At 42.8% G+C, this 22,662-nt stretch overlaps 1 protein-coding gene across 2 annotated transcripts in view; it reads right to left on the reverse strand.

The window, feature by feature from the left end:
• LOC111144422 (RNA binding protein with multiple splicing) overlaps positions 1–22,662 on the reverse strand; it is a 163,599-nt gene that overhangs the window by 34,625 nt on the left and 106,312 nt on the right. For both annotated transcript variants that reach the window (XM_022498713.1, XM_022498712.1), the window contains exon 5: positions 19,913–20,063. In XM_022498713.1, coding sequence (XP_022354421.1) covers positions 19,913–20,063 — 151 coding nt within the window. The remainder of the gene's footprint in view (positions 1–19,912; positions 20,064–22,662) is intronic.

Raw genomic sequence — 22,662 nt, forward strand, 5'->3', positions numbered from 1 at the left:
TAAAAAAAAAAAAAAAAAAAAAAAAAAAGAACTCCCCCATCCAGAATGGGAGCCCCAGGAAAGACCTCTCTGGGTAGCTGTGAGATGGCAGTAGGCGGAAGGCTTCCACCGTGTGGAGACTGCACACCAGCTCCCAGGCCTGTTTCGTACGCTAGTTCCTCTGTCCCCGCTGCAAATATAGAATAAGAAGCCTGCCTGAGGGTTTAGGGAAACATATCTCAAGGTTTTGTTGGAAAAGTTACTTTTCCCACACTCAAATATCTTTAGAAGAGAATCAGGTCCAAAGGGGCAAACGGTGCTGGAAATAGAGGTGGGGGTAGTACTGGGAAAGTTTCTTGGGAGTCCTTGTCCAAAAAACAGGCTACCGTGCCCTTTTTAGGATGGAGCCACAGAGCTCTAGCTGAATCATGACCCTGGCACTTTTGGTGATGCATTTGTTATCCTTCATTTAATTTTTACAGGATGAGAAAAACCTAAAACAAAGCCACTTTAAAACCCACTGCTCAGGGGTGCCTGGGTGGCTCAGTGGGTTAAGCCTCTGCCTTCGGCTCAGGTCATGATCCCAGGGTCCTGGGATGGAGCCCCGCAACGGGCTCTCTGCTCGGCGGGGAGCCTGCTTCCCCCTCTCTCTCTGCCTGCTGATCTCCCTACCTGTGATCTCTCTCTCACTCTGTCAAATAAATAAATAAAAATCTTAAAAAAAAAAACAAAAAAACCCACTGCTCAATTGCTAGTTCTTTCTGATAATGTAATTCCTCTTCTTACAGCTCTCCAAGAGTTCCCAACTCCTTTGAATTAAAGAGACAACCTAACTGTAGTAAGGGTTTCCATTTATACCCTCCTTCCTTCCTTCCTTCTTCCCATACCCACCGCACACACCATCAAATCACCTCTAGTGAGGAGTTCGTAAATGAAGTTATTCTTGCCCCTCAACTGTAAGACCCATTCTTCCTCTAGCCTGGAATGTAATTTGTCTCAATCAAGGGGCGGCCATAGAGCTTCGAACAGTTTCCCGAAGGCTGTGTATGATTCAGGAGCCAACTTCAGGGCCTCCCAGGTTTCAAAGCCCCCAAATTTGATCTCGGTGTAGTGTTTTTACTTTTTAATTATAGTATCTATGCTACTACCTTTGTCTTCCTTCTTGAGAACAAAAACTCTATAAGATCGTTATCTAGAAGGAAAGCGATCCTTTAGTCCTCTCCTCCTGACAGATGTTCCATAAGCAAGTAAGTATGCTCTGCTCGGGTCTAAGAACTCACTCCTTCCAGAAGATTGCACTTTCTGGGGAACCACCCCCGAGAAGTCTAGACTCTGAAGGGCTATCATATAAAAACGGGGCTAGACTTGTTCCATGAGGTCCAGGGAGTAAAAAATAGGTGAGTGCAAGTTTCAGGGTACAGAGATTTTGACTACTTAGTAGCAGAACTGGAGCAAGAATAAATTAGTTTAGCAAGCATTTATTCAATACCTACTATGTGTCTGACGTGAGGCAGAGCCCAGTCTTACTACTCAAGAAGCTTTGAGACTACAGAGGGAGACGGAGAAACAGCTGGCAGTTTCGATCCAGTACGGCAAGATATAAAAACAGTTACCAACCCAGTAGGGTAATGAATCCACCTCTGGAGAGTCAGACAAGCTTTCTAGAGGATGAGGCAGAGAAGGTCACTTCTGAAGCACAAGCAGCGAATTTGCAAAAGGACTGGATTTACAACCAGGGAACGGACACTATGGGTGGAAAGGTCAGAGGCTAAGAGAGCACAGGATGAGCCAGCAAAGAGGACCCCACCCCGCCCCCCAGCAGAGTACTGCCAGAAGACAGCTCTAAGGAGACCTCTGGCTGTGGGACAGGAGCAGAGGTGCAGACCACAAAGGGCCTGTCCCCCACGTGAAGGAAGCAAGACCCTAACCAGAGGGCAGGCCGTGGAGCTCTTCTCAGTACAGTGATGTGCACCTGTTAACAATACCTTTTCATCAAAAGGTCTGTTATCGTAACTGCTGCTACTCTGGGATTTAAATGCATCAAGTATTTAAAAATAAATCCGTACCTTCTGCACTAGTGGTACGGAACTCTTCCACGCACTGTGTAATGGTATTCGGGGGAGAATTCGAGAGAATGAGGCAGAGGTGGGGATGCCTCAGAGAGGCAGGGCAGTTCCCAGTGGTGGTGGTGGGAGCTCCATCTGGGTTGGTCCTGAGACTAGCAACCTGTCTGGCCTCAGGGTCTATGCCTCATCAACAACCTTCCTCTCTAGAACCCAGATTTACCTACCTACAGTTCCCTCAAAGAGTTTCCATTTTTCTAAGCTCTCATCGCTCAGTCACTTAAACGAGTAACACCAGTCTTTCTAGAAACTGGAAAAATTTAAAAAAAGCTCTTATGGTTCCACTTAATCATGTTAAGGCACTTAATGTTTTTCAAGTATAAAGTCTCACACTTTTATCTGATGGTTTGTATTATGGCTCCAGAATGTCAGATGAGTTCAGAGAGGAAGCCAGTGAACTTTGAAAGGACATCATTTACATTTGTTTGTGGTATCAGGTAGCACTTAAAATATATAAATGGGGAGATGTGGGGAAGAAAAACAGAAAGATATCTAAAGTTTCCAGAGGATTACTGTAGATCTTTTCATGGGGGGGGGGGGGGGGAGGATCAAATGGAAAAATGACTTAAAACAGGACTTAAAACATTCAAAAAGAATCACATAGTTTCCTGTTTGCACATCTCTTTTGGCATTTGTTAATATCAGAGTCTAGGTCTTGGGAGAGGCCAATATATTTCAGACTTTTAAAGTTCACTTGGATTTAAACTAAAAGTGGGAGACTGCTAATTGCTAAATTTAGCTTCTACACAAAATTACTACATTCAAAACTTAGCTCAACCTTTGAGGGGTAACTATTTGCCAAAAGTCAAATTAAATTGCTCTTTTAGGAAAAGAACTTAAATGAAACAAGTCTGAGAAACATTTACTATATAATAAAATGGCTTTTGAAATACCTTTTAAAGACAAGGTTTACCAAACACATCTAGATTGAGTTTCTTCATAAATACAGCCACTGATAAATTAAGAGAGAAGTGCTAGGAAAAACGGTATGTTTACGTGAAAGATGGACTAAGTTTGGAATGTTCCCATAGGATCCCAGCTTTGGTACTTTTTATAGCGTCAACAAATGGTCTTTAAAGGGCGTGGAAGAAGGTGCTACACAAAGGTAAGTCTTTCTGGCAAAGTTTGAAATTAAGGTGCTAAAGCCAACGTTGTTTGGTCAGTTTATTTTGAAAAACACACAGGATCAGGCAATGACCTAAAATAATGATAATCAATGGCGGGATCATTATAAGCACCACAGAATCGAAATGAGAGGAGACACCGGGGAATATTCTGGAAATTATTTTTGTCTTTAACTCTCTTGCCTGAACTGTACAGTTCCTTATTTCTTCCCTTCTACCATTTCTAAGTGAAGAAGAGCAATTATCTGGGGCTATGGTGAGAGGGAAGGAACCTGGTATTATCCTGTACAAGACCGAGCAAGGAAGGACTCCTAGACCTAACACTCTCTATTCTACTGTAGGACCTTGGGGGAAACTATGACCCTCCTTAAGCCTCAGATACCACATGTTTAAGAAAACTGGGGTACTCTGGACACGGTTGCCGGCTTCATAAATTGGTACAATCTTTACACGAAGCTACTTGGCAAATGTAGAAAAAAAATTTTTTTAATTTCATGAAATACAATTTTTACAAGTGAATAAACATAAAAAGGAACAGGTAATTAACCAGTAGATCTAGGAAGAGATCTAGGTAGAGACCTCTGATGGCTCTTACCATTACACAGGGCAAGATAACTAAGCATTATGTGTCTTCTGATGAAAGAACATACTTGCCCTCCACCCCTGATTCTAACCTAAAATCTGATCAACTCTCTGTAACAACTAACTCACAGAAAATTCAGAAACAGGACCATGCTAAACACCACCAGAGAGGCAGATGGCAACATCCATACTACAGGGAATTACAGGACAAACAATCTGGCTCCTCCCCAAATACACTGCAAGGGGAAAAGAATGAAACGGAACACGAAGATTCCTGTAAGAAATCGACCAAATGTAAAGATGGTATAGATCTGGACCTTGACTCAACCAGCTGTTAAAAACAACAAAACATTATGCTAAGACTCTCTCTACTTTTGTTGTTTGAAATGTTCCATAATAAAAAGTTAAAAATAAAAAATTAGAGTACTATTAAAAATGTTAACACAGAAAGCAAGATAACAAGCAACATGTAAATGTGAACTCTCTTTTCTTGTCTATCCTCTTGGTTATTGATTATCCCCCCCACCCCAGAAAGTAACAGATTTCACAATTTGTGTCTATATTAAGTGTAATGCAACCTCTGGTCTTCCTAAGAGCGCAAGAACCAAGAAAAGAAAAAGGTATTTCTAGAGGAATCAGATTCCAAACGACAATCCAAATGAATGTCGAATGATTTAAGCGTTGTGCTTCACGTCCTCCTGGTGTAGCGATGCCATTTGTAAAGTGCCACCATGCAAAACATAATACATTCCAACGCACATAATCTCATTTTATTCCCATTACAGCTGGGAGTTCATCATTGTTTTAAAGAGAAACCAGCAGCTGGGAGGGATGCTCACATTATTAGTTTGGTGGGGGAGGAAAAACAGAAAACAGAGAACTACCAGCTTCTCCTTCAACCAAATGATGAAGAGATTATCCAGGGAAAATAAACCACATTAGTTAAGAAAGCACTGTTCTTACACAGATGTCTCAATAAAGAAATAAAAAAACAGACAAGTGGTGGGTGCCTGGCTGGCTCAGTGGGTAGAGCATGTGACTCCTGATCTTGGGGTTTTAAGTTCGAGACCCATGTTGGGTGTTAGAGGTTAACTTACAAATAAAAATAAATCTTAAAAAAAAAAAAAGACACACGGATAAAGACCTCTCTCAAATTAAATGACCAATGAGTATATGACAAGAAATTAACTTTATTAATAAACAATTGAAACACCATGCCACTTTTACCTACCACACAGAATGAATCCATTTCTATATGATAATATCCCCCAGTTGAGGAGGAGAAAAAGGAAAAAACAGGCATTCTCATACAGAGTGCCTACCTAGTTTCCACGTCCGTGCTAGGCGCCATACTTGTTGATGGACTCAGTCTGCTCTTCACAAACACAAGATAAAAAGTGAACCCAATCAGATCATAATGGAATGATACATCCATACTGTCTTGATTCTGGAAAGCCACCAAATTTTCAACGGTATTAACGAGATTGTAAAGAAACAACTAAAGGGCTTATACAAACAAAGAGAAAATGTCAAACAAACCCACCCATATCACGGAGTATCTTCCCATCTATACATTCCATTCCAGGGAACAAGGTCAGGTGTTAAAACAAGCAGAGGAGACATATTCCAGGAATAGTCCCATCAATGGCACACTGCTACAAAGGGAACATTTCACACTAATCTAAATATTTAACTTTCTGTCCCTCGAGCTTATTTTTAAAGCGTCTAGTCAAAATCATTGGTCAGTCTGTTTTACGTTTATGTGCATAGTTCAAAAACACTCTTTTTATGAAATAAATTTAATTTCTTCTTGATGAACATTCTGTTACATGTCCCACCTTTCCATTTTTAGTTTAATTGGGGGAAATTCCTAGGCATGTCGAACTATTTTTCGTTACTCTTCTGTTCACATATTCTTGATGTTAAGAAGGAAATTACCAATCCTATATAACCACTAATAATCTCCCTAATTAAGGCAATCTGGGGAAAAAACTCAAAACCCCAAAACATACCAATCTATTTTCTAAAAACCTTACCCTCAACAAGGTTGTAAAAGTGGTCACGTCTGTGGATAAAAAGTTGCTCTGACCAAAATAGCCAAAGAAACTCATTAAACTCCAAGAATGACAGCTCCTATCCAAGCACTTGGAAAAGTCCGGGACAAAGGCACAATGCACCAATCTTGAACTACCAGGCAGGAGACCCCACCACTCATAGGATGGAAAGAAAAGATGGAAATGACAAAACTCCGCCCACCGAGGCAGTCCTGGAATTTCCTTCATTCAAAAAGATACTTCTGATTCCCTGCCCCCACACCTCAGGAGTAATGACAGCAATCCACTGAAACACCCTGAAAATAAAGAAACCCAAGTTCATTACGATACTCAAAAGCAGGGTAAGTGAAAGAAAAAGGGATAACCAGGCACCAATCCCTTACACTCAGAACTGGCAATGAAAGGGAAAGACTCAAGCACTAAACTTGCCCTCAATCTTTTTTCTGATAAACTATTTCAGGGTAAACAAACAGAATTAGGAAGGTGGTAAAGATCAAAGATGAGAACAAAGCTGACGGGGACCTTTACGAAGGCAGTATCCCACCACTGCTACCTGAACCCAGGCCCACCTCCCCACCACCCAACACGGAACGACCCAAACGCTGGTTACTTGGTCATGTGGCGCCACAGAAAACCACAGGGCACCAGTGAGAATTCCTGACAAGAAAGGTGACCCTCAATTTAACCAACCTTCCAAATCTAATCAAGCCTGTCAATCTGCAGTAAACAGAGGGGACACAGGAACGCTAAAGAAAACAAACCAAAAAAACCCAGGAGGTTTTTCTTCTCAGGAAGGCAGATGCTTTTTTCAAAGATGCATAAAAAAGGAACGGGCCAAAAGGGTCTGCTCTAGGTGAAAAGACACTTAAGAGATATAACTAGATGCAATATATGGACAATTCCACAGAACAGAAGAGGAGAAAAGAAGGAAGACATTTAAAAAGCAAATTGTGGTGTAATTCTGATGCCACTTCCATATGAATGATGGGTTTCTGGGGTGGATCACAAGGTTCTCTCGGCATTTTGGTATGCTGAAAACAACGGAGAGGGAGACATACTCCCCCTAAACAGAAATCAAACAAACCTTCAAGACACCAATGTCTTCTGTATTATGGCCAAAAAACAAGTTCCTTCTGGAAAGGTGCCAAGCAGACACGGATGCCATGAAGACGGGGTCCTAAGCTGTAAGTGATTTAAGTTATTAAGGGGATGTGGTTTCATCAGAGCTTTGTTTTACAAACATGCCCATCCTTAAAGTCACAGAGTAATGAGAAATTTTTTTTTAAAGATTTTATTTATTTGACAGAGAGACACACAGTGAGAGGGAACACAAGCAGGGAGAGTGGGGGAGGGAGAAGCAGGCTTCCCACCGAGCAGGGAGCCCGATGTGGGGCTCGATCCCAGGACCCCAGGATCATGACCTGAGCCAAAGGCAGCCGCTTAACGACTGAGCCACCCAGGCGCCCCAGTAATCGCAATTTTTAATAAAAGGTTTTCCTTTCCCTAAAAAAAAAAAAAAAAAAAATCCAGCCTTCTAAAACCAAAACAAAACCACATTCCACTCGCGTTCTGTTGGCCTTTCTCCATCTGCCAAATGGAGACAATGCTACCTTACAGTTCTTCTGTAAGGGTTAGCAATAATGTACGTACGTGCCTTTATTTGGCCCATGGCAGTGGCTCAATTGAATGACAGCTTATAAAAAAATCATACTCCTAGCCAATGACCTACAAGCACAACATCCCGAAGCCTACCACAACCATGTGGGCACAGAAGATGAACCTGCACACCAGCCAACCCACTTGCTTCAGCTTTATGAGACCATGGCCGGAGGAGCCACCCAGCAAACCCACGCCTGGAATTCTAACCTGCAGAATCTGTGAACCAGTCAGTGCGTGTCATTTTAACCCCCACCCCCAAGCCGGCCTCCTGTACCCGCTTGCTTAGTCCATAAATGCTTATCTGGGACCACGGCAGCACCGTTCTGGTGAGATGTGAGATTCCTTCCTGAAGGAATAAATAACCAGCAACGGTCTTGTCCTGCTCACCCGGGATCTATGGATTTCCCGGATTTGGCACAAGAGCCCAGCCCAGTCCCGTGTGGTCACCCTCCACTTCTGCTGCACGCCCCTTTGTCTTCACCAGACTGCCAGCTCCTCCATAATCCCTTCCTTCCTTCCTACACTTTCAGGTCTGATGTTCACATTGGTCCCTCGTTCAGTCTGTAGATCGCTTCTGCATCATCTCTGCCTCCTGCAATGTTTCTCATTTCAGACACGAGGTCAACAGACCTCCAGGAGCCCCTTCCCCTTCTCCCAGGCTCCCAGCAGTATCATCCGCACACGGCATGGCCCATACCTTCAATGTAGCACTTGGCTCTGCCTTCTGCTCATCTACAGGCCTGTGTCCCTCACTAACGTGTAAACACCTCGAGAGCAGAACTGTACCTTATTCAGCTTTTTATCTCTCACCTCCCCTCAAATGTTTGCTAAACTCGAGTGAGAAAACTGAAACAGGAACTCACCATCATTTCCTGTACAGAAATGTTAATGTTTGACCAGCTTGATCTTCCTGACCTCTGGAAACGTGGTTAATTAAAGGACAGAAAGACACTCCTTCACAGTCAGACACTAATTACATTATTTCGTTCAAACCAAGATGTTGCTTCTGGCTCCAGCTCGGGCGCTGCTCGGGACGGCTAAAGCCCCAGCAGCCACACACATTGTGGAAGAAAAGGGAGGAAGATAAAGGACCTCATAAAGATTTCTACTTCTCTTACTCTCTAAACCACCACCCACTTCTGCCAGACTCTTCCCCAAGGAGAAGGGCTTTGACATTCCAAAGGACATGACATTCCTTTGTTACAATCCAGCTATACATTCACTGATTCCCAAAAATGTGGTCTTGAGTGGACAACAAAAGCAGGTATTGGAGCAGCGTGTAACATACAATGCCCGTCAAGTGTAACCATGTGTATCTTTGTAGGACTGTTCATCACAACTGTTAAAATGCTCATCTCTGTGGGGTGGTGTGAGATAATTTTCTGGATTCACTTAAAAAATACACATGTTGGGGCGCCTGGGTAGCAAAGTTGGTGAGGTGCCTGACTCTTAATTTAGCTCAGGTGTTGATCTCAGGGTCATGAGTTCAAGGCCCTGCACTGGACTCCATCCTGGGCGTGGAGCCCACTTAAAAAAATACAGATATTATATAAAAAGTTGTATTATTAAAAACCCAATGACTGTTAAGATGCCTTAAGCCTCTGTATTTAAAAATTTATCTATAAAATTACAGCCTAAAAAATACAAGGGAATTTAACATCCTGTGTCTTTAGGTATAGGAACTTGGAAACATTAATCTGTCGATGCCCCCCCCCCCAATTTTTAAAAAAATCTTTTCCAAGTTTCCTGAAGTGAAGTTGTATTCCTTTTGGTAATGGGGGTGGGGTGGGGGGTGATTAAGCAGTTTGGAAAGGTACTCAGGCCAGATCCATTTCCGGAAGGAAGCTGTCTGCGAATGAATGGGAGGCATCTTATCCAGCTCTTCAAACCACCACACACGTGCAGCTATTCTTGGGATGGTCTCCAGAGACTGTGGCACATATAGAAGCCCGTAGTCAAACCTGGGGCAGGCAGGTGAGCATGCAGGGCCCCCGGCACTGGCCGGGCACTGCTTTCCCCCAGTCTAGCTCTGAATGGCTTTAGGGGCTGCAAACTCAATCACCTGCCCCAAGTCTATAGTAGCCGTCCGGTGACAGCAGGCTCTCCAAGCCCCGAGACTATTAATGACCGCAAAGAACTTTTATGTGGGTTCTAGCAGATTAAAAGTGATAACTTAAATTTTAAAAACATTCATCAATACATTTTAAAAAGACCATTACTTTAGATAAATCACGTATGTTTTGTAAAAAAAGAGAAAAGAAAAAAGGAAAAACAAAAAACCCTGAAAAACAAAAACAAAAAAACTACATGCACCAAAACTAATAAGAAAACAATTCAGTTCTACATTTTTGCAAGCCTCTTTAGTATCTGGTGTAACAGAAAACACCTGGATTCTCATATCTGCCTTTAATTCAACCTATTACAAGGGATTGTATTGGTTCTAGTATATTAAAAAGAAAGCATGGCCTCACAGGTGAGAGGTGAGGCCTCTCACCTCTCAGGTGAGATAATTAATAATTATCATTATTAATGAATAAAATATGTCAACATTTGGAAGATCAGCATAAGTCAGTGAACCAATACTTTCCAAACGACCAATGCATCATACCATAAAATCACGCATGGGTAAAAGATCCAATGAAAATAGAAAATGGAATTTAACATAACAATGCAGAAAGCTCATGGATAAAGTTTCAGATTTCACAATGCAACAAATCTTTTGGTATAAGTAAAAAAGGGATCTCCACAATTATCTGCAAAAGAAATTAAAACACTCCTTCCTTCACAAGTGACCCAGTTCCGTGAGGCCGTATTTTAAAAATGAATTAGTAAATACTTTAAAAATTTGTTTCAATCTTTAATATGGTAATATGGATCCTCCCCATTTTTGTTAAAAAAATAAAAATAAAAAAGGACATGTAATCAAAAAAGGACAATGTAATAAAACATGTAATCAAGAGCTGAGGTTGAATAAAAATATTTTTTACTTTTTCATCAAGGACATTCTTAGATGAAACTGGTTTCTTGTCTGAGAGCCTGGGACCCTAAAGAGAACAATGCTCATTCGCCCAGTTTGGTGAGGCTGTCCGGACATGTGCGAAGGTGCCAGCAGTTGTGCCCACTGCCACACAGTGAGAAAAACAAACTATTCTCATGAAAATAGCTTAGACCTCGGGGACTCCCTGAAAGGGTCTTGGAGACCAACCAGGGGTTGGCCGGCAAATACTTTGAGAACTGCTGTCCGAGAAAGGCACCTCTTTGAGGATTTACAAGGATGTGAAAAGGAAGAAAGGAAGAAACAGGGAGCCTGCATCAAACTTGAACAAAGCAAGAAATGCCTTCCTTTTAGTGAGTGAGTGAGGAGAGCACATGGCCTTAAAGAATTAAGTCTCTGGTAGCTGTTTCTTCTGGAATGTCCCAGGAAATTAACTCCTTTATTCTTTCATTTCTCTGCAGATGTAATGAGTAATTGGAGTTTACAAAACATGAAAGTGGGGGCAGTTATTTGCATTACAAAAGAATTCTGTGATTTCCAAGGAGATTTGACTTCCTGAGTTCTTAAGGCCTTTTGTTTATACCTAATCAATGATTAAACAAGAAACAAATTCAAATCAAAATGTTAATAACCGCTGTTGATCAAAGATCGGCTACTCATTAGATTGTAACGTCAATGACTGGATCGGACTCACTGGTCCACACACTACTGCAGTAACTTGCATCCCACATAAAACCAGATTTATCTACATGGAAACCGTTCTTACCACATCCACTACCTGATATTAATACAATTGTTAAATTCACTTTTTTAAAAAATTTTATTTATGGGGCGCCTGGGTGGCTCAGTGGGTTAAAGCCTCTGCCTTCAGCTCAGGTCATGATCCCAGAGTCCTGGGATTGAGCCCCGCATCAGGCTCTCTGCTCAGCAGGGAGCCTGCTTCCTCCTCTCTCTCTCTCGCTCTCTCTCTGCCTGTCTCTCTGCCTACTTGTGATCTCTGTCAAATATGTAAATAAAATCTTAAAAAAAATTTATGATAAGAGTGGGAGGGCGAGAGCACATGAGCAGGGGGGAAGGGCAGACTCCCTGCTGAGCATGCGCCCTACTCAGGACTCAATCCCAGGACCCTGGCATCATGACCTGAGCCTAAGGCAGATGCTTAACGGACTGAGCCAGCCAGGGGCCCTTAAATTTAGTAATTAAAAATCAGTAATTAAAAATTATCCACATTAAGCAAGACTAGGAACATGTACAGGTTTGAAGAGAAGACAGAGGCAGCAGTGGGCTGTAAACAGTAAATGTTTTTGGTTTTTTTTCCCTAAGGAAAACCATAGTTTTGCTTTGTCAGAGTGGGAACTATGGGGAAATAAACGTTAAGGTGTCTTGGTTTGTAAGAGTACTTTGCTGGCCTCGTCGTCTGCAGTTTCGTTTCATGTTTCTGTTCCTCTGAATGTGCAGGGCCCTGAGCCCCTGGTGCCCTTACATGTCTCCTGAGTGTTAAATTCCTGTCCTGACTCTTGACAGAAGGCCTTCCTTGGTCATATGAGAATCACCCCACAAATGCCCTGTGGTGCTGGGGTAAGAGAATGCTCAGGGGACCACTCTATCATTAGGAAGTCTCAATCCCCAGAGAGGAAACCACTGGTAAGTTTCCGTGAACATCACTTCTGGTAGCTCCAAACAGAAGCAAAGACAGCATCCCTCCGCAGGCCCACGTGAGCTGCTTCCGAGGGAACGGCCACTCCATCCAAGCAAGCGTCATCCTGCAAAGCTCAGCTTGCACACTTCGATGTCCTGGTCTCCTTTCCACTGGGCAGCCAGGTGCCTGCTTCCTGCCTGTGTCTACCTCCTGGTCCCCCTCCTGTACCAATTCCCAGTGCCTTTGACCCCCCCCCAAAGACTCTCGGTGTCTCTGCTATACTTCCCAACTTCCTTTTTACACTTGGGCTCCCCCTCCCATCAAAAACCTTACCAGCAAGGACTGGGAAAACAGGTAGAATAATAATGTGTGTCTTCACCATCACCGGCTCCCTTTCCTAAAACTTCGTGGAAGTGGGGTGTGGGTTTGGGGTGGAGGGAAGCTTCCCTCCTAGAAGCACCACATCCCCAAGGTACTCCCTAGTGGCATTTCAAGTCATATTTAAAAAAAAAATTTCAGGCAAGCACCTTCCTCACTACCACTCAATTCCCTCCTCTACATAAAAGAGATTTTATGGTGTTTTACTTCCAACCCTGTCTCCCCAGTGCAGCTTCCTAGAGTTTTAGGGAAGGAGAGTCTTAAAGCACAAGACTGTCATGCTCAACAATGTGCGTTCTCTCCCCACCAGTTAACTGAGAAAAAATTCCTTGCCAGGTATCAAAGGCCCTCACCACTACACCTTCTATGTAAAGAGCCCATAAAGAAAATAATGCTTTGGGGAGATGGTCCTGGATGGAAACCTGGTTATGAGACAAGTGAGCGAAGAGGACAGTGTGATCATACGCTGTAACCAAACTAAAACAAAGACAACCTGACACTCTGTTTTCATACATATACGTATAAAAGGATAGAAATGCGTGTAGAAAGAAATACGACAGAAATACGACAGAACGTTAACAGTGGTTATTTCTGGATGGTAAGAAAAAATGTATTGTTAACCCTTTAAATTTAATTTATGGTTTCCTTCTTTAACAATACAATGGCTTAAGCGTGGTCATTTTACAAAACGCAGTGAAACTCTAATTTTGTAAAGAGAAGATTCAAGGAAAAAAAGGATATTGGAGCTATTTCTGAAATGCAGATGAGCCCAGATTGTGAATTTGTGGTCAACGTACCTGACCACAAGGATGTTCCTTAAAACGGACTCAAACCTTTTATCTCCCTAAATAACAGACCCAACAACCAGCTAGACAATCCCTGTTTCTGTATTAGTTTTACCTTTTTTTTTTTTGGTAAAGATTTTTATTTATTTATTTGAGAGAGAAAGAGCATGAGAGGGGGGAGGGTCCGAGGGAGAAGCAGACTTCCTGCTGAGCAGGATGCAGGACTTGAACCTGGGACTCCAGGATCATGACCTAAGCCCAAGACAGTCCCTTAACCAACTGAGCCACCCGGGCGTCCCTGTGTTAGTTTTACTTTCAAACAATAGCAGGACTTGGTCCCTCAATCCCATCCTTTATAGGAGGAGTAGGTAAGGTTTCTTGATCTGTGTGAAACATTTTCTGCAGATTGCTCATTAGCCTTTTGGGACTTTACAAAGTGGGACCACCCGGAGAACACACGGTCCACTTAACCATCAACAGGCAGGTATATATATGCCGGTTTCATACCGTCACTGTTTCAAGAGGACTGTGCAGATGAAGTCTTAGGATCTGAAACAATGTAAAACAGAGCTGTGTTACTGCCTGCTTCCATCCATGCTCATTTCCATTTCCATTTGAATGTTGTGAAAAACTTTAGTAAATTGCCTGCATGTCCTCCAAGTATAAATCAAAGTCAAACATCCTCACCTTCACTGATGATAGCATTATTCGTTAAACTAAAATACTGTTGAAAGTGGTCACTCATATATTTTCTGAAGCAACTCAATGAATTATACCAAAACTAAATAAAAACCATTAGTAGTTCAATTTGGTCAACTGTTTGGTTTGTTTTTTTTTTTTTAAGACTTTATTTGACAGAGAGAGATCACAAGTAGGCAGAGAGGCAGGCAGAGAGAGCGGGGGAAGCAGGCTCCCCACAGAGCAGAGAGCCCAATGCGGGGCTTGATCCCAGGACCCTGGGATCATGACCCGAGCCGAAGGCAGAGGCTTAACCCACTGAGCCACCCAGGAACCCCTGGTCAACTATGTAAGACTATATTTTACCCGTTAATGCAACCCGGCCATCAAATTCTGATGCTTAACAGTTACACGGAAGCTTGACTTTCACTGAGGGGTGACCTGCCCTGAAATCTTTTCCTTAGACTCTCATCCAGGCCTCTGGGGTTTCTAATAAGATCATCTTTAAAGGCTTAAGTGAATTAGTTTATTTTTTTAGAGAGAGCATGGGCAAGGGGGAGGGAGAGGGTGAGAGAGAATCCCGAGCATGTTCCACACTCAGTGAGGAGCCCAACTCGGGGCTCGATCTCATGACCCTGAGATCACAACCTGAGCTGCAATCAAGAGTTGGATGCTTAGCCAACTGAGCCACCCAGGTGACCCTCTGTATTTTTTTTTTTTTTAAAGATTATTTATTTGTCAGAGAGAGAGACAGAGACAGAGAGAGAGCAAGTGAGCGTACAGGCAAAGGGAGAAGCAGGTTTCCCACTGAGCAAGGTGCCCAATGTGAGGCTTGATCCCCGAACCTTGGGATCATGACCTGAGCCGAAGGCAGGCGCTTAACTGACTGAGCCACCCAGGTGTCACAAAACAGACACTCTTAATATGTGCATTTAATCGTTTCCTGATCATACCTCAAGAACGCTGAACATTTTTTAATACTTAATTTAATAATACTGTAAATTTTTAAACTTCCAAATGAAAAAGCATAAAATAAAATCTGTAGTATCTTAAGTTCACTCATATTTCTAGGTTCCAGATGCTAAGTATACAAAGGCAGAAAACGACAGGTCTCAACTATGAGAACAGAAGGCACATGAACATATTCGCTCTTATTTTAAGATTTGTTTACTTGGAGAGGGGGAGGGGACAACAGAGAGCATTGTGCAAGCACAGGGAGGGGAGAGGGAGCGGGAGAGAGAAACTTCAGCAGACCCCACACTGAGCGTGGACCCCACAGGGGGCCCCATCTCATAACACTGAGATCATGACCTGAGCCAAAACCAAGAGCTGGACGCTTAACCGACTGTGTCACCCAGATACCCCGACGTACACATTCTTACACGCACATATTAAACGGTCACTGAAATTACTCACTCTTGTGAATATGGCCCTCTCGAGTCAACTGATTTAATCCTCACAACCCTATCGGTAAGTTTAATTATTACTGCCATTTTATAGATGAGACAATGGAGACAGAGTTAAGTAAGCTGACCAAAGTTACAAAACCAAAAAGTAATAGGTCAGAATTTAAATCTAGGCTCTATGACTTGACCTATTAGTCTGCTCGGGCTGCCATTACAAAATACCACAGACTGCAGGGTTTAAACAATAGAATTTAATTTTCTCACGGTTCTAGAAGCTGTAAGTTCTTTAAGATCAAGGTGGGGACAGGCTTGGCTTCTCTCAAGGCCTCTGTAAACTTGGCTTGCAAATGGCCACCTTCTTGCTATGTCCTCACCTGGCTTTTTCTCTGTGTGAACACATCCCTGCCCACCTCTTCTTCTTTAAGGAACCTAGTCATATGGAATTGGGGCCCACCCCATTGGCCCTGGTTAATTTGATCATGTCTTTAGAGACTATCTCCAAACACAGTTACCTCGGGAGCCACTGGTGATTGGGATTTCAACACAGGAATTTTGACAGAACACAATTCAACCCATAACACCTGATCACCTCAACGTTACTAGATCCTCCTAAGATCTCGTTTTTGTACTGTAAAACAGTGCTACTGAGAATCCTCTTCGCATAAAATGCTTAGCAATGTCTGGCACATAGTATCATCACTTTATAGACAAGGAAAACATAACTCAGAGAGATGGTGACTTGCCCTGTTTTCATCTCTCAGGTGGAATTCTTACCCTATAGAACACTACTTTCCTGTACAAGCAAATGCATAATCTAGCAGAATTTTATATAATTTATAAATTTTCTGTATCTCTTACTTCCTTTCTCACAGTATTTTTCTTGCTTTGTCATATACAAGGGAGTAAGAAGTTAAAACTAATAAAAATTTCATTAGGATAGTATAATACTTTCCTGGGACTGTGGGTGCCACTTTCATTCATCCTTTCTCCTGATTTGCGAAGGCAACTGGCTATAGTCACAGTGATGAAGCCTCGGAAGATCAAAGCCTACTTTTAACTATTAGAAAAGAAAAGCAACTCCATGTTGTTTTTTTTTAAACTAAGATTATACTTTATGCTTGCCTGGCGCTCTACATCTATTACAGCTGCTTAATCCTCAACACACTCTTATGACCTTGCTTTATTTAGCGCTCGTAAGAAGCATGTGAAGAAGGTATCATTCCCATTTTGTAGCTGAGAGAACAGGCACAGCGCAAGGTTCGGTGTGTTTAAGGTCACACTTGACAACGACTTGACAAGCTTCACAACGACTGGCAGAACCAGAACTCTCACACACATCTTCACGTCTAAAGCCAAGGCTCTCCGCTGTAGGCCACCCTCTCCTTTGGCAAGTGCAATGCCTAGTTTCCTCACTTCTCGTGCTCTACATAAAGAGAGCGGGTGCTTGGCAAATGAGACAGCCTGATTTGGGGCAATGCGGACTAAGCTGCAAAAAAATCTTTTACATCCTTTACACAGGCCAAGTTTCCTGACCACTCTGACCACCACCAATCCCTTGGACCGATAGCTCTTTTAAGGCAGCAACCAGGCCCCCTCTTTCCCAGTGTCCAGCACACTGAGAGCTCATTCAAGTTCAACAGATATCTGAGACATGAGAGTTCGAGTAAATATTTGTTATATAATTGAATCTGAGCACATTCTTCCACTAGTGATGGCAACGGATACTTTTCAGCACAATTCTACAAAAACAGCAACAAAAAGAAACATTCAAAACCTCTCCCATCGTCTACAACAGAGAAGCCTATAGGTTTTTTCCAAAGATTTATTTTAGAGAGAGCGAGAGAGCGAGCGAGCGAGCGAGCACAAGTGGGAGGAGGGGCGGAGGGAGAGACAGACTCCTCAAGCAGACACCCCACTGCATGTGGAGACTAAGAGTCACACGAACCCAGGACGCTGAGATCATGACCTGAGCCAAAATCAAGAGTTGGGACACTTAACCGACTAAGCTACCCAGGGGCCCCTATAGGGTTTTTCCAATCCCTCAACTCTAAGATCCACTGCCGTCCACTCCTAACAGGAGTTGACCTGACCACCACCTTGAACACCCATTCCAGGCACAGTGCAATGGGACTTGCCAGCAGAGAACCAGCAGTGGCTTAGCCTGCGGCATGCTTTCAGGAAAACAATTCTGCATGTGGGGCACGGACATTCTTAATTCCCAGGGGGAACTATAATGGATGAGAAGGTTGATCTGAGAGTGGAATTGCTGTTCAGCAAGGCCCCTGTCTCATAGAAAGGAGCCGTAGTAAGCGAAATCAGGCTAACTTTTAGTTTCTCAAGAATATACCACCGCTTGGATTTTTTTTAAACATCAAGTTGTTTTGCCACAAGCAGCCCAGGCAAGTCTTGACCGCACCGTGGAGACTATCTGACCACTTCTGAGCTGCTGAGTACACAGGGAAGGGACGGGGGCAGAGGTGGCCAGAGCGGTCTTCTAAACTTTGCTCTAAGCCCTCTGACAACTTCAGAGACTTCTGGATGTCCGTTTGTTCATCTCTGTTGTGAACCGGCTATCACCTTCCCGGTTGTGAACCGGCTATCACCTTCCCGGCTACCAATTTCATAGAGCTTTTGAAACAGATTTAAACAAACAAAAAAACAAAAACAAAACAAAATCTGAGGTCCCAGAACTAAAGCATTCAATAAAGAATTGAAAGGATAAAGTATTGGGGTGCCTGGGTAGCTCAGTGGGTTAAAGCCTCTGCCTTCGACTTAGGTCATGATCTCGGGGTCCTGGGATCGAGCCCTGCATCAGGCTCTCTGCTCAGCAGGGAGCCTGCTTCCTCCTCTCTCTCTCTGCCTGCTTCTCTGCCTACTTGTGATCTCTGTCTGTCAAATTAATAAAATCTTAAAAAAAAAAAAAAGACAGGATAAAGGATTATCAGTACTATACTTGCTGTCTGAATTCATCTTTTCAAAGCATTCTCTGATCTGAGGCAGAAAATTGACTAGAAAACTAAAGAGGCACTCTAGGTTACCCTTTCTTTATCAAGGAATCCTACAAATACTCTTTTCTGATGCCTTAATCAAGACAGAAGACATTTCAGAGGGAAATGAAGAGGCATACAAACGGAATAATTCTGCAAATAGCCGAATTAAAATATTTATCCACTTATCACTGTAATATTTACTAAATATATACGATGTACACAAGGTACTGAACTAGATGCTGTAAGGATACAGAATTGTGTAAGAATACAGAATTGTGTAAGAAATGTCTACTCATCTGCCCGTAGAACAACTGGACCATAAGATGAAACTTTTGTTTAGAAAGGATTCAAGTTTCCCTAGGACATGGAAGCACACATTTCTTTTTTTTTCATCATTATGACTCCTGGCCTCACAGAAAAATTTTGGAGAACGCTGGGGGAGAAACTCTTATCTGTTACTTTCCCCTGACAAGTGGCAGCTTTCTCAAGAGTTACACGGCTACAGAATGGCTCTAACTTCCAAAATAACCTGATTAAATCTGACACACACATGACATGGGGGGAGAAAGAAACTCATGTGCCCTTCAGTTTCAATAAGAAAAGTTGAACCGTATTGTCAAGGAAAGCAGGAAGATCAAGATCATGTGGTCTGGAAAGAAGACCGAGAACGATAGGGCGAAAATATTCCAAATAACAGCTAGTCGCTTGGGATTCCTTGAATGCCCTGCCATATTCAATCACATATAGCTACGCAATGAAAGGAAAAGTTAAGGCCTATCTCACGCCTCACTTATGCTACTGACTGAGCTTAAGAAAGAAAATTAAGACAACCTTTTCAAGTTATTCAAAGGCAAATCCGCAGACTGGCCATTTAAGGGAAGGAGCTCATTAGATGGGGGGGGGTAAACACTTGTTTAGCCATTAGTCAACATCTTTACCCAATTAATTTAAAACAGGAAGCCCTAGATTTCCTTAAATTTACCACTATTAGTTTGCTAGAACTGATTGTTCCAACATATAAATTCTTTGTGTGTGTTTACTTTCCCCTCTAGATTTATGGGCTCAAATGTTCTCAAAAATATAACTTCTTAATATCTGCTGCTTTCACTTTTAATATTCTCTTTTCCCAAGCCACAGAACCAATGAGCGTCAACAAATGAAATAACTGCGGAGAACCAGCTCTCCTATCCCGGGATGGGGGGATAAAGAAGGGTTTGTACCCCCAGGCAAACAGAACACCCTCACAATAAGGTCAAGATGACGTGAAGGAATCGACATCACCTCAAATGAAATTCTGTAGTAGTTACAGTTCTGATCTGGCCGGACCCCCTTTCAGGACAGCCCATCATCAAGAACATTGCTGTATTTGGAATTCAGACAGCAAGAATGCACAGCCTCTTCGCAGAAACGGAAAAGGACACTCAGCCAGCTCTACGTCCTGTGGCGTAATTTCACGTGCAGCACACAAACAATTCTTGGTTATTATTTTTTTTTTGTAAATGAAAAGTAGATCAACTTACATGGCTCTCTGGCAATGAACTGAGGTACAGTGTTGGGCAGAGGAGTACTGGGGTTTGGAGTCCCTACTAGTTTGTTCTTGGCCATCTTCGTGTTTGCCTTAGCAAACTCTAGTCGTAGTGTTTGCGGAATTTCAGGATCGAAGCGGATGCCCTTTGGAAATAAAGAACAAATGGAAGATGTTTTCATTTCCTTAGAGTCAAACCGGAATGGTGACAAAATAAACACACCAGTAAATCCTGGCCTAGCCGAAAAAAAGGTCAGCGAGAGCCCTGGTTCTCACTACTTACACAGAATACATGAAAACCTGTAATACCACATGTCCAGAAAAGTCAAGGGAGATTTTTGTTTACTTAATGAAAACATTTAGCTACACGTTTTTTCAATTATTCCTTTTCTTCCTGAACAAAAACATTCAGATTCAGGTTTTAAATATGGACTAGCAAATTCCTATCATAGTGAAAAACTTCAATTAATGGCCACTGATGAGAATAAAATAATTACTGTAAAGCTCTGTGCCTACTGGAAATCGTGGAGCTCTAGGTCCTTTGCAGTGTTCTGACACTGGCCTAAAACAATGTCATTCTTCAATGCTTTAGTTTCATCACCCAGAAGTAAAAGGGAGAAAATTCCCCTCCCTAACTAGAGAGTTTTCTTCATGGTGATATATGTACTGAGTTAGTAAAACAGGAACTAAGATTTAAATGTAACTAGTATCACTTAATCCTAGTTCGCTTGTAAGTTTATATAAAATTTTAATGTCTTGATGTGGTAAAGTCCCAGTTTTGATTAGAGCTGGCCTACTAGCTACATGGCTGGAGAGAAATCAGATTATACTATACAGGCCAAAGACAGGGTAGTAATTTCAATTACCCTTGACCCTATTATTGCAGTTTACCTAAAACAAACATACTCAATAAATAACAAACATTATAAAAACACAAGATTTAGGACAAGATAAGTCTATTTTGAAACCCTCCCACCATTCAAGAATGCTTCCATTGGGGCGCCTGCGTGGCTCAGTCAGTTAAGCATCCGCCTTTGGCTCAGGTCATGATCTCAGGATCCTGGGATCTAGCCCAGAGTCTGGCTCCGTGCTCACCGGGGAGTCTCTGTCTCCCTCTCCCTCTGTCCCTCCACCCCTCCCCCCTTGTGCTTGCCCTCTCAAATAAAATCTTAAAAAAAAAAAATTAAAAAAAGGGAATGCCTCCATCACTAAGTATAATGAATAATATCATATCTATTTTCCAATGTAATGTAGTCCAACAACAGTAACAAAAAGACATCCCAGTAGACTGCTTAATAAATGTGCATCCGAAACAGGCTCAGGTCCCGTGTTTGTCTGTATGGTATGTTCTGGAAGGGGGTAGAGTTCTGAAAAGGTGTATCGTATGAATACGGCTTTTCCATTTAGTGCACATGTGAGCCTATGGGCCCCAAAGTCCCCTTTCTACTTAATTAGCCTCAAGAAAAGTCAAAGCAATTCCCACCAGTAATCAGTAAGAATCTCTATGTACACCAGGATGAACAACTCTGAACTTCGCAGGCTCAGCTCCAAAGCTGGGAAGAAGAGCCTGTGACTGGATGGTAGCAGCAAAACGAGAAATGAGCAGGGAGGAGGAAAGAGAGGTGCTCCGGGAGGTGCCTACAGACATCCTGGGGTGGGTGGAACGTCTCTGGGAGCCTGATTTATCCATTCTGAGAAGAAACCAACTGAAGGTGGCAAACAGGGTGGGCAGGAAGAGAAGGAACCCGCTTTGCACAGCCCTAACTGACAGCAAGAAGAGAAAAGGGGGGTGCCAGTTATAAGAAGTGTAAAAAGAACTTCTATCCCCAACTGGTCTCAGCTTTTGTTTCAACTTAGGAAACCTCAGTATTATCTTGCCAAAGACGTCTATGAGGAAGAGAAACAAAGCAGCATTCTGAAGCATTTCACTCTATCAAAGCTAATATCACCACAGAATAAATATTGCCAAATACGGACCCAAAGAGCGTCGTCTTTGCTGGGAGACTAATGTAGTCAGTGCCCGGCTATCATGTAAGGGGATGCTGTGGAAGGACTCGAGTACTCACAAGACACCCCATGAGCTCACACGGTAACGATCTACCATCAATTTCAAGGTGTCCTCCTTGGCGGTCAACTCCACCAACCTTCCTGTAAAGAAGGAACTTTCCTAAACCTGAGCCCACGTCACCTTGGTCACTGTGGTCAAGGCCCCAGTAGCCTGAGAAGAGCATCCTGGGACCGGCCAGTGGTCCTCTGGAGCTTCTAGCCTGGACAACAAGGAGGTAATGAGGCGGCACATCTGAATTCTGCGTCCCAGCTCTTCCCCTCATGTCCCGGAGTCAACAGAAGCTCTGCACAACATGCTTGCCTCTCACGCCACCTGGACTGGTGGCTTGTGTCCTAAGACATGCTGAATTGAGTCTCCCCCATTCCCTCTTCATATCCCTCCTCCCTGTGTGAGCTCAAGGAACAACACCATCATGTTCCAAATCAGAGTTCCAGCTCCTTATTTAAAAAAAAAAAAAGCAAGCTCAGAATTAAAATGACCTAATTTGTTTGGCAGCTTATTCAGAGGCCGGAGGCTTAGAATACAAGCCGCATTCCGCTAGCATCTTTAGCAGCAATACCATATTTGGTAATCAATATCCTGCTTGGCTCACTTCCTACCCAGAGGGATCAGCCAAGCCAAAAACATTCTAAATGTTAAAGGATGATGAAGAGGGGGAGAGGGGAGCAGGGCTAGGG

This window comes from Enhydra lutris, unplaced genomic scaffold, assembly GCF_002288905.1.
Source record: "Enhydra lutris kenyoni isolate GAN:26980312 unplaced genomic scaffold, ASM228890v2 scaffoldscaffold11, whole genome shotgun sequence".
Classification (NCBI taxonomy): Eukaryota; Metazoa; Chordata; class Mammalia; order Carnivora; family Mustelidae; genus Enhydra; species Enhydra lutris.